The 13115-nt window shown below is 43.8% G+C and overlaps 1 protein-coding gene across 4 annotated transcripts in view; it reads right to left on the bottom strand.

Moving 5' to 3' along the window:
* Nucleotides 1–13115, bottom strand: part of stard13b (StAR related lipid transfer domain containing 13b) — a 58055-nt gene that overhangs the window by 7844 nt on the left and 37096 nt on the right. For 3 of the 4 annotated variants that reach the window (XM_062385420.1, XM_062385423.1, XM_062385421.1), the window contains 2 exons: nt 1229–1300; nt 92–173 (listed from right to left, as the gene is read on the bottom strand). In XM_062385420.1, coding sequence (XP_062241404.1) covers nt 92–173; nt 1229–1300 — 154 coding nt within the window. Of the gene's footprint in view, nt 1–91; nt 174–1228; nt 1301–2500; nt 2816–13115 lie in introns of those variants that run through there. The other variant, XM_062385424.1, reaches the window with a different exon arrangement.

Below are 13115 nucleotides of genomic sequence, written 5' to 3'. Positions count from 1 at the left end.
GTTCACAGAAGGATTCTTACATAGTTCTACTAAAAAGATTTGACCCATTGATAAGCAATGTGATTTAAGTCTTGATTAAATGTCTGGTTACCTGCAAAGAGGTTCCACGAGATCTTTGTCCAGAAAGTCGTGATCTCTTTTCACAGGAGAAATGTCAATGGGAAATTGGGAATCTGTGGTGGGTGGGGGGAGAGAAAAAAGCATAACAACACCAACATTAGAGAAAGATCTAGAAAGCACATTCTTTCCAGAAGTACACTGCAGGCTGGGAGACCATCAAACTCGCTTTGTATGTGATGCTAATTAGAAGAGACAGAATTTGCCCGGAATGACAGCGCTCAGGCCTGTGTGGGCATTACATCTGGCTCTGGGTATGGGCCTCCTCTTACATAACCTGGGAGACAGCATCCAGACCCCGAATCTGACATTCCACCGCATTCATGTGAAGCCATTAAGTTTTTATGAAAAGCAGAAGCAGCGGTATAAGAGCTGCAGACTGTTCTTTGAGGGGGCAGACGTTCAGATATAATTTGAAGCATTACATCATCGATGATTCAATTATGTCATCATCATTTCGGATTTCAAAATAAAGAGTAATTTCCTCCACACAACCCCCCAGCATCAGGAGGCAATGCTCAGTTCTTCTGTACAGCCATCTACAAACTGTCAGCAAAACAAATATATCGCAACAAAGCACATCAAAAGTCTGGCGTCAACACAAAGATCTGAGGGAGTAGAGCTACTTTAAGCTCTGATAAAACCCTTTTCTTCCCATGACTTCAGTCTTAAAGCACAGAAGACATGTTTATGCAGTAACCATAGCTTGGAGAAGATTAGACTTTAAAAGCAGCTGATGTTCCGCTTGTTCAGTGGTGTCTGGGCGACTGGAGCCCGAGGTCTGAGAGCTTCTGGGGACAGTGGTTCGAAAAGAGGCTCATTATGTAACCTATGAATATGTGGATTTGTGTATTATTGGGGACGAAGGCGACAGACCAGATGACACCATGCATCATTATTCAATCGTCCCAGAAAGAAAAAAAACATTTAAACTATAACAGTAATTCACTTAACAACAGATGTTATAAATACATAAAATATAAAAACGCCCTTTTGGTTTATTACCGAGACCTTTTTATTTGTGTGCTACTTTATTAATCACTGTATTCACCAAACATTTCCCTCCCGTGTGATGAATGTGTGAGGGAGTTTGCCGGGAGCTTTTTCTTACCTTCAAAGAGCTGAGCATACTGGGGAAATCCTGCTGCCCTCAGCCAGTCGCACGCCTCTTTAGCCTCGATTTCTGAAACACAGGGAAACATGCACTTTAAGTACAAAGACTAAAAAGCAAAAGTCATGGTCATGTTTGACAAAACCACTGGAACGGGAACTAAAGCAGCAAAAACACTCAGCACCTCGGTGCCTCACCTACAGACACAACAGACTTGGTGAAACTGAGACCACCCTGTCTGATAATTCTGCGATAACATAGATCTTATGAAGACCCTGTCTGTCTGTCAGTCTGTCTGGAGCGATCCCGGCTCTCTCACTTGAAGCAACACGGCATCTTATATAACCGTCTGCTATATATTGTTTAATAATGACAAACCAAACGCCTTTAAATAAAAAAGGTAAAATTGTTGTAGATAGCACCACTACATACTGCCTATATATACCACATGTTTAAAGACAAGTAAGACAGTTTCAGGTCCAACTTCTCCATGATTGAATAAATACAAGCAAACACATTGACTTTCTGATAAAGAGCTGGACCCGTCAGTCAGGATCACTAACTTGTTCTGCTGACCTATAGAGTGAGTCGTCTGTGGGCTTCACAGCCGCTGATGACGAGGACGAGAAACAGACCTTTGGCACTTTTTTCCAATGCTAACAGAGCTGGGTTACAGTGAACAGTGAACTTTACATTGAGAGAGAAAATGTACAACTAAATGTAATGTATAACTTCAGGAAAAAGATAAGAAAGATTCTCAGAAACAGAATATTTCATGTCTATTTCATGTCTAAATAAATGCCCTGACTTTTCTTCAGGTCATTGTGACAAAAGCAGAGCTGAAAAATAATTAGTTGATTCATTGATTTAGAAATTGAAAATGATCTGCCAAAATTTTTGTTAAAGGTTTAATCGTTATGAAAAACAGACATGACTGGTTCCAGCCTCTGTTATGGTTCCAAGTCTGACTTTGCCTGTGTGTGTCGGCTCAGAAAGTAATTAACCGAATGTCTTGGAGGAAGAAAATAACATTTTAAAATGTCACCATGGGCTCTAGGAACCTGAAGTGAACATTTTTTTTATTTTGTTATGATTATTGACAATCAATGAATTTATTAATTGAGAGAATAAATTATAAATGTATGTGTTCCACTTGTTAGAACCCTAAATAAAATAATCTTTAAATCAAATACACAATAAAGTCAAATTATTGGATAAATTATCTGTAAATGTAAACTGCAGACTTTCAAATTAATTTGAAAATATTCTTACCACTTCCAGCTCTTCTTCAAAAAGCCACACAGCTGGTAAATGTCCAACTACCATCTCACACACACACACATCTGTGGGCTGAACCAGCTTAAAACAGCACAAACAACGTGTCCATCACGTCCACAGAAGCTGCCGCCACAGGTCACAAACAGCTCTCCGGTCACACACCTGAGATCTCAGTTCCACTCCCTGTCTGTGCCTGTCACACTATGGCTGAAACCTGATGCGCGCTCATTCATCACACAATACTGCGTAATTACAGCGACTGTAGCCTCGCAGTGAAGATACTGCTATCACCTCTCTTTCAGAACTGGTGATCCGGGACTCACCTACGCGTCAGAGTCCCCCGAGGAATCAATGAAAAGTGACGCTGTACCATAGACTGACCAACAACTGAGTAAATATTAACAGCTCCCTGTGTCCTTGGTTTACAAAAAAAAAGTGTTTACCCCCGTTAACCAGCAGTTGAGTCAACATGTGGAGCCTCGCCGCAGTTCCCACCTGTATCACAGCGAGGTTAAGTCTCTCTGCTCAGGTAGGCTTCCCTCCCCGGAGGATAATATCAGGCCTGTATTATTCAACTGCAGCGCATAGTGAGAGCGCTGCCAGGTCCTCTTGTGTCCCACAGCCACAGGTTGGACCACTGGGAGCAAGTAACCTGAGCTGGGAATTCCTCTCTGTTTGGCATTCTGTAACACGATACCGAGACATTCTGTCCTCTCATCCTCTCTCTAAGGAAATCTCTTGTGGATAAAAGGCTGGGCGGGCATCATGCCAAAGAATGAGAACTTGTGTTTGCTCAATGCGACCCACTGCTTTGCACGAAATAAAATAACACAATGAGATGAAACTTCAGTGTGCTCTGACACAATGGCCCAGATTGTCAGAGGCTATGTAGTATCTTCCTCTACAATTCACCTCTTGCAACAATCACTCTCAGGAACATTGATTATGCAATTGGTTGCAGGGATATGACACGTAACAATGTGCTGCAGGAGAAGATATGGCACGATTCAATAGTTCTCGGGCTGAGCAGACAAGAGCGCTGCCAAAATAATGACAGTTTTAAAGGCTTGTTCACATTCCACTCTCTCACAGCCAGCGACATGGGTGAAATATTTAGAGGATTTTACGATGTGCTTTGTCCTGAGCTGCATCTGTCTGACAGCGAAGCTTTTTGATTAACGGTAACGTGTTCCTGCTCTTGTTCTTTCGGAAAAAACAGAAGAAATGAAAAGCAGATCCATTCATTCAGGCTCAGTGTGAATGAAAATATCATTTACAGGCATTAGTATGTTTTCTCTCAAACCAACAAACAGCCCAGCTGGCTTCCAGCGACAGATTCTTGTGTACTCACGGGATATTTTCATCGTAAAGTTTAAGAGTTTTTCATATATCCATCAAGACTCTTGAACGTGTCAGAGCATCTTCATTCCCACACTGAGGCGCATTCCTGCTCGCTCGCTGAACACAGCTTGTAGTTTGAACTCAGACCCACAGCTCCCTCGCTCTCCTTTCTCCTTCCATCTACCCCCAACCACCATGTGCCGGTCCCAACACTAAATCTCTCCTTCGACCCACCCCTTTCTGTGGCAGTCTGCCTTAACGTTTACCCCCATCTCCCTCCCCCCTCCCGCTCCTTGTGCCCGACCCTCCCACCCAGCTCTGCCCAGGACAACGTCTTCATACCCCACTCAGCACATTTTTTGGCAAAGATCTAAGCTTCAGCCAAACTGTGACATTTCCCTCTGAATTCTGCGGTTTTGATGTCCTAGTTTTTAAATGTAAAGAAGTTACCACCACTCTGGGATTTTCTTCTGTACTGTTAATCTAAGAACGTTCAGCTTGAGGTTTATCATAGCTCATGCTGGACATGTTTCATTAAAACAAACAAAAGAGGGAGCCTGGTTTCACAGAATCCATGTTGTTCCAGTAGATGAAGGAAAAAGGCAGGCAGCTGAAGTCGGGGGGAAAACCAGTGACATAAACTTTCAGCAGTCAGCAGCAGTGAATCATGCCGAGGCGCTCTACTCACAAGACTCCGCAGTAACATCATCAGATTGATATTTTCCACTTCACCTCTGTCTCTTTCACTGCGTTACATCAATGAATGAGAGGAATTGTGTGATCTGTGTCATCTGAGAAACAGACTGTCTTGTGTCACTTGACGTGAAACAAAGAACTAATTATTTCCAGTACATCTGACTTTTTTTCTTATGATTTAAGCAATTAAGCTGCAAAGGAATAAAGCTGATTGTAAACAGCAGAAAATAATCATATTTTCCACATGATTTATATCACATTAAAATCATATCTAAAAAAATCTCCATACAACAAGTTCTACCATCTATCCAGGCCTATAATGTGAAGAGGAAAGAAGAAGGTAAAAACATAGGAAAATACAAAGAAATTCAATTCAAAGACACTCATAAATCAAATCTAAGTAAATACATTACGTGGGGACAGTAATCTACAGCATCTGCTTCCTGTCAATTTGTTGAAGATCTTCTTTTCAGTTTTCTTTTTCAATTTTAGTTTTGAGTAAATAGTCCAGCTTTAAATTATAATACATTTTATTTGATAATAAAAATCTTGAATCTTGACTTGACTGAAAAGGTGAGATCACAATTGAAAAGTTTCAATTACTGTAAGTGTGGATTAAATGGCCATCACTTAAAAAATTCTGGGGTTTGTCATAGCTCTGTGACTACGTAAGGGCGCCAAATCATCTATAATTCCCTATAGGGTAAGTAAATATCCAGATGTAGCCCTCCTCTACTCTGCCAGCCTCCCTTTGTGACGTTTTGGCCATTTCCTCTTGTAAAACACTACTCCTCTGACATACCGGAGCCACGGAGCTGCAGGCACAGACAGAATGACGTCAGAAATCCACTTTAGTCACCTTTTACAAACCATTTAACAGTAAATAACCTTGGCGCATAGCAGAGCTTTTGAAAGCACTCTGAAACAAACCGCTTGAATTTATAAGGGCCAACTGTGTGGAGCCCCGACAAATGTGTCTGCTCATTCCTCCCCCGCACTGCACCGCAAGCAGAGACGACTGAATGAATCAGCCAGACGAGCCAAACAAATATATCAGTCAAAAGCCACGCAGACTGTCTCTATCAAAAACACCTGGAGACGGGGGGAGAGAGCCAATAACAACGGAGGGAGAGAGATTCCAGGAGTGCGCTGGCTGGCGGAGAGAGGTGTCATCACGCTGGGAGGAATGGAGGAGAGGCCTCTCTTCCCCTTTATGATGCTAATTGCCCACAGACACCCACTCACAGTGAGAAGTTGGCTTTACTGTAAAAGTAAGACTAGACAGCCAGCCAGGGGAAACACACTGCCCCCTCCTCTCGTCTGCCCCCGAAACCACAACATCTGATGTCTCATGCCCAAATTAGCCTTGCATTTCCTTCTGCCTCACAGTTTGAAATTGTTCACGGGGGAGCAAACAGGAAGCGCAAACATTCACGACCGATACACTGCGCGATGACCGAGAAGCCACGTCATTGTAGATACAGGAGATATGCTCTTTTTCCATGAGAGTTCCAGTCCTCTGAGAAGAAATGCTGGGCTGGGTTAACACCGCAGTGACCCTCCACCTAATGTTATGAGAATAAAGACGTCTAATTTCCGAGAGCAGGCTTTAATTAACAAAGCCCGACACGTCCCTGTGATTCGACATCGGCAGAACAGTAGGTGCCACTCGCTGTTACCACAACACCTCACAGCATTCTCATCGTCTATGAACCGGGGACAAAGGACAATAGTCAAATCTAAGAGATTATCTGTCCTCAAAGGGGAGCGACAACACAGTGCCTTTGTGGATGTGATGCAGTGATTGACACATGAGCTGGCTCTGCAGGCCAACTAATTACAGAGTCTGTGTTGAATCACCCTCCGACTTCCAGGCCCCGCATTTGATCCGGCGGGGCACACACGGGGACCCGTCGTTATCCCTCGGTCGGTGCAACGGGACGCAGGTTTGAAATGATATCGGCTCCAGGCTGCGTTGCCAAGACACCGAAGCAAAATGTCCTCAAATACAAATGAGCCCGCCAGTCCCGGGCCTGCCTCTGCCCTGTGGTCCACGGTGACCTGCGGAGAGAGGCTTTCATTGGGCCGCAGGTCTCCAGTAGCAAGAGGGCACACAAAGCCGAGCTCGGTGCCTCCTGGAGGACGGGGACTTGAGGTCAAACACAGTGCCAGCCCGGGGAGAGCCCCGGCCAAGCAGGCATTAGCATTCAGGGCCAGCGTACGTCAAGAGTTCCCCAGACATCCGCAACTAATTTAAGGGCTTTTTTATGCATTATAGACCAATGCTTTAAATATAGCACATTGTAATTCTCCTCCTTTATTTTTCCCTCTCCATTAATGAGGCAGATCCAGACTGTTTCAAGTATAAACATAGTTTGGTTTAAGAATGTTCGCATTTTTTATTACTCCCCTGGTGAATTACTGAGGTCCACCTTTCATTCCACAGCACACACACACACACACAGCAAGAGCTTATTGATTCTGAGGGTAAATAACATAACTATGTGAGCTGGGGAGCTGCTGTTGTTGACCATTGCCAAAGCCTGCTGGGTCAAAAGTCATGTGGGCTGTGTTTTTCCTCTTGAGGTCCTGTATTGAATTTAAACAAGAGCATCACAGCTGTGGTAACACTCTCCTTCACCTCTGCAGGACACCCAGAGAGAGGCCTCTTTCATCTTCAGGGCCAACAGCCCATCGACGCTCTCGGTTTCCCCGTCTGTCTCTGTCTTTGTGTCTGTGACCACCAGTCACAGTTTTATCATCAGGTTACTGATGATAAAACAATGCACGGTAACAGACGTTCATTGACTTTCACTCATTCCTGTGCAATGTCAGGTACCAGTAATCTCCTGATAAAGACAGAGCTGATTTATTTCCTTCTCACAGTTTTGCCTGAGACCACAGTTAAAACCAAGGGATGTCTGGCTGACATGGGGTTAGAACTAGAGCCTGACTGATTTATTGGTCAGCTGATGATATATGCGGATATTAAAACTTTTATTTCACAGAATAAACAATGCAACCCCATAGGAATCATTGCCAATTTTTTTACATATATATATCGGTCTCTGAAATGTTTTACTCCCTAATGGACCGGCAGCGTCGACCCCGAGAAATCCGTATTAGTCAGGCTCCGTTCAGAAGCATGTAGGGGTCAGCATTATCCTGTAAACATTTTTAACTATGGAAAATCACCTCAAATTGTTTCCAAATGTAGACATCACATGTGTTCCAAGTCCCAACACAACAACCACAGATAGAAGAGTGAGAGATTATCTTGGGGTCAGTGTCTCATCCCACCACAAATAGCTTTTCAGCGAAGGATTTATAAACTACCCCGGATCCAAACTGCAAACTGATAGCTGGATCTGGGCGGTTGTCACAGCCAGAAGACAAATAACTGTGTTTGGGCTGCGCTGCCTCTGAACAAGCCAAGGCCTCAAAGTTCAAACCGCTAGCTATGCAGGGTTTTCATCGAGCTCATTGCATGGTCTCACATTCGCTCAGTTTTGAGAAAATGTTCTGACAACCACATGTCAATTCCCACCGTGTTGCTCAGCATACAGAAAAAAGCGAGAGAAAGTGTTGAGTGCCCTCCAGCTTGGCGGACAGGTGTTCTCCTTCCCCTCTGGTCACACTACAGGATGACTTGGCACATGACTTCCTGCGGACACTTGAAAAGATGTGTCCTGTAGTAGAAACACCACCTCTGACCTCCAGGAGGAGAGATCTCAGCATTTTCCAGATCCCCCAAGTGCCGCTGCTTTACTGCCATCAGCTCTGAGCAGAGCAGAAATCAATCAGCACAGCTTTCAGTGAAATACATACGGCAACGGCTTCCAAGGCACAACGCACACGCTAAACACTTCCAGACACTGGACTGCAGCCACGTTCCCACGCACGTTAAAGTGTTTTGACAACCATCTTGGAGGCCTTTGTGCAGGCTTTGCTTTCTTTGGTGATAAAAACATCAACTTTGGATTTTGGGGGGATTTCCTTCTTCATTTCATCCAGGCATCCTTCCCCAAAAACCACAGGCCCGGTTGTTCAGTTGAAGTTATTCACTCTATCTACAAATAAATAAATAACTCAGCCCAGGATAAGTTGTGCAGGCCCGGCGGGGATAACACACATGAAGGACTCGCTATCTGTGTGGGTACTGAGCAGTTTTCTTTCTTGAGAAATTTAGATTTTTAGCCAAAACTTATCTCTTGCTCTTTAATGTCCTCATACCAAAAATCTTTTTTTCGATGAAAGTGAGGCTCTCAAAGTCAATCAAAGTGTGATAAATCTTCCTGGGGAGCATGTGAACGATAAAATAAGGCTAACAGATCAGGGGAGGAGGTCTACCTGTGGGCATCTGTAGGCCTGGACTCAGAGTTCAGCAAGAGAAATCCTTTTTTCCCGCAGCCTAGTTTTTTCCATCCACTAACGTCCCCTCTTTCTTTCCCTTCCTCCCTCTCGCTTCTTCTCCGTCTTCTTCCATCTCTTTCTCAACTCCCTCGTGCCAGCTCGCTTACGGCTGCTCCACTTTGCCTGTGGTCATGCAGTTAACCGTACCCCCTCTTTAATCCTGTGAAACATGTGCCACAACCTCTCTCTAGGTGTCTTTTGGTGGCTGCATCCTGATTCGAAGTCCGCTCATGTCTTGTTTTATGTAAAGCTGCAGTGCATGCCCTGCCATGTCACGCTGGGTATACCCTCTCATAATATACAGTTGTGTGGCTGTAATTCCCGCTTCCCTTTGATAGCCTCTATAAACACTGTAATTTGGTTTTCCGAGTGTGCCGTATAACACAGCTAAAGTGGGATAACTATGAATTACCGATGCTGACCTAAAATCTTGACTCATGGAAACATGGAAAAAGATTGCCTGGAAAGTTATCGACACATGTTTCATAAGTCCTGGCGCACACCGGTAAAGGCTATGGGTCAGAGAAGAGGAAAAGGAGACTCCTCCGGAGCAGAATCCTGCAGAGCTCCATTAGGTCCAACTCCCTCTCATTTGGACGGGATCCCAGAGGGGACGAAGAGGGGTTCCCGCCTTCTCTGGGAACGGCCTCCGAGTCAGAGGGTAGCGAGGGGGCCAATGTCAGAACAAGTGCCCCTACCGTGAGAAAGCCCTCTCAGGGCCTTTACAATAAAAGCATGGAGCCATCCCTGGGGATGCTGGTCCCAATTAACAACATCAAAGCGAGCGGCCACAAGACGGCCTCAGGAGCCGAGCGACAGACTTGTGAGCATGATACTGTCACGGCATGTGTTGTTCACGGTGAGGGACGGTGTTTAAATGATCAAGAGCGTACACATAGACAGAGTTAAGGGTTTGTTCTGTTTTATCAGTCTCTCCTTCAAACACACAAACACAGACACACACACTCACACACAGAGACAGACAGAGCCCTAATAGAGCATACAGCGCCCGTCTGTCATGCCATGTGACAGGCAGTTTTCAGACATTCACCCTCTGGCTGAAAGAGCAATAAAGTGAAGTAACAGTAGCTGAATGTCTGTGGTCTGTGTGCACGCTGCCTTTGTGTATGTCAGTTTTTCCAGCTCATGACTTGTACTGTCCACCTTTACCACATGAGGGCAGTCAAGCACTGAACTGCTGGTAGTCATGAATATACACAGTTTGATATATATCTGTATATATATTAGAATAGAGAAAGTAGCTTTACAATCAAATATAAGATATATTTATTCAATACAATCCATTTAAAGCCTGTTATACCATTTTCTACAGAGTGGTTATGTTCATTTAAATGTATTCTTAGGACTAACGTTTAAAACATCAAATCTGTTTTTCACCCTATTTTCCATATGTAGGTTAACGATATTTTTGCCCCTGTTGACTTTTTCTAATCTGTTCAGTGCAAAAGAAGCTGAGAACAGGAGACGTTTTCTATCACGGCTATGTTAATATGTGACTTTCCGTTCCTGTTACAGTGCAGCTGAGGCATTTCTGAAATCTGCACTTAGCAAATGATTAGCTCAGCACGTGGTGGTTGTCAGCTACACTCTGACTGGAAACTGCACTGATTCACAAAGCGTTGGGTAAAGTGAGCTCAGCCTCCCACCTATAGGTCAAAAAGTGGGAATCCACATGAGAGCTTTGTGAATGTGACCTTCGCTGGAGGTTGGTCAGATTGAGTCGGGCTGTTTGTGGCCGTTACAAGATTCGCAAACACTGACTCGTTCTTTATCAGCAAGGCGGGAAATTACCAACGGCTACCAAGCAGCTGCTGGAATAGTTTGGCTCAACAGACGGAGGCCGGTGAACAGTGGGATGGTCTGTAACAGGAATCACTCAGAGCCGTAGACACATCAGATCTGTTCCCATGATTGTGATCTAGTTACATGTGGGTGACAATCCAATAATAGCCGATAATATAGATGAAATATGAAATGTTCTGAGTTTGTTTATGGTGTTATACGGTACTGCTTCTTTTTGGCCTCTCTCACCACCACCCACAATTCATTTGTGCACTACACTGTGGGGTCAGCATCCTCAAAAACGGACTGTATCTAACATGCATGTCTATTTGTTTGTACTTACTTTTGTCAGTTACTTGTCGCGTTTCAAATGGAATGACACGACATGTTCATACTTGATTAGAATTTGTATATATTAGAATCTAAGCCATGAAGAGCCACAGCCTCTAAACCCTGATGAGTAACTCGTTTCTTATTCTTTTCATATGCATTTGGAATCTGTTAAACCTAATCATCATGTCCAAACAAGAGCGTAAGATACAGATTTAAATATTTGAAGTGCGGGTGTCAAAATTGCCTGTCAGTGTTATTTACTGGCCTGTGAAGGCAGCAAACAAAGATCTGCATAACAATCACGTCTACAGTCGAGAGGTTCATGAATTAAAGATAAACCCGGCTCCATGTGAACGTTAAGTAAACAACGCAGGAAGCTACATCATCGCTTATCATCAAACCTCCATGCGAGTGAAGGAGCCGTTAAATTCGTTTCACACTCAGAAGATCTGACGCGTATCGTGCTGCAGGAGAGCACGGATGAATAATTCAGAGCTGTGCAGAGAGGGAGAGGGCTGAGTCGAACTAGATTCCTTACACTGAAGAGCCCTTTTACTGTTACATCTTCAGAAGACAGAAAAATGCAAACCTCTCCTCGGAGCTGGTTTTCTAGTAATTATCCATCCCGGACGAGGAGGGGAGGGTCCAGCTCGTCCTCTTAACAAGCAGAAGGGTTCCTGTCCTCTCTCTTTCTCTCTTTTAAACACAAGTATGTTATTGTAACACACCCTATCCTGGTCACACACTTTCTGCTTCTCCCTCCATCGACATTCAAACCCAATACGAGGGTTCAAACGTTGTCTTTATCAATCTCTAAATCAATCTATTCAAACTGTGTTTGTATAACACCTTTCATACAGGTTTGAAAGCTACAATAGCAACTGAAAAGACACAATTGGAAAAAAGATGACTGGAAATACAGAAGATAAAAACCTATAATAATAATATTAACAGGGATAACATTTACAAAATACATGCATTGAAATAAGTGAATACAATAAAGTAATGTTTTTCATTTATATTTAATAAAAGCCAGGCTGAAGAGATGGGTTTAAAGCTTTTGTTTAAAAATGTCATAATGTCACCAGTTGCTTTGAACGGTTTGGAGCATAAATGATAAAAGCTTCCTCACAAAATGTTTTATTTGTGCTCTTTGGAACATTTTACAGCTAAGTTCTAAAAGACCCAAGCAGCCAAAGTGTTTCAAGCACATTAAACTTATACGTTGATGTTTATAAGACATAAATTACCAGTTAAATGTAATCAAATTCAGCAAGAAACACATCTAGTGGCGAGCATGCAGCACTGCAGGCATGTGACAGTGACATGTGCCAGCAGAAGAACAAATGTGGCTGATGGCACGTTAACCTGAGACACACAAGCCTTTCAGCCACGACGGCCAAATAGAACACAAGCTTTGTAACTCCAGGACACACAAGAGATCCAGTGACGAGCGCACAGCTGCCGCGCAATAACTTGTGTCATTTGACAAGAAATGCACTCGCTCCTCTCCGACCTCTCCAGGGGCAGAGATCAGAGCCCATTGGCTGCAACCAAGGTCAATAAGGCAAGCAGGGCCACGCGGGGGTCACACTGGACAGAGCGTCTTGTCTTGAAACACAACAGCCTCTTCAATGAGGAAGAGAGTCAGCGAGCGGGCGTTTAGTCACGGTGTGGCTTTCAGCTGCTCAAGGTTTCCACAGACGTGTCCACGGCTAAACAGGGACACTTTCACCATAACCTAAAATGGTCGGGTTTCCACTTCCAGTCCAGCTCGGTGTACAAGGAAAACAGCTGAAAACCATCACCTAATGCAATGAAGATGTGAGTTCAAAACTATACATGGGCATACTATTATGAAATGACTCATATTCATGTTTTGACATCGGTCAAAATCCCCAACAAACGCCACACCCAGTAAATTAATAACTTAACTTTTCGAGAGCAAACTGTCCAGGGACCGGAATTGATTAAATATAAATATGAAGTATATTAGTTATAACAGCCTCATGCACAAACATGA

Source organism: Platichthys flesus, chromosome 4, assembly GCF_949316205.1.
Source record: "Platichthys flesus chromosome 4, fPlaFle2.1, whole genome shotgun sequence".
In the NCBI taxonomy this organism is placed as follows: domain Eukaryota; kingdom Metazoa; phylum Chordata; class Actinopteri; order Pleuronectiformes; family Pleuronectidae; genus Platichthys; species Platichthys flesus.
This window is presented reverse-complemented; position numbering and strand designations above follow the sequence as displayed.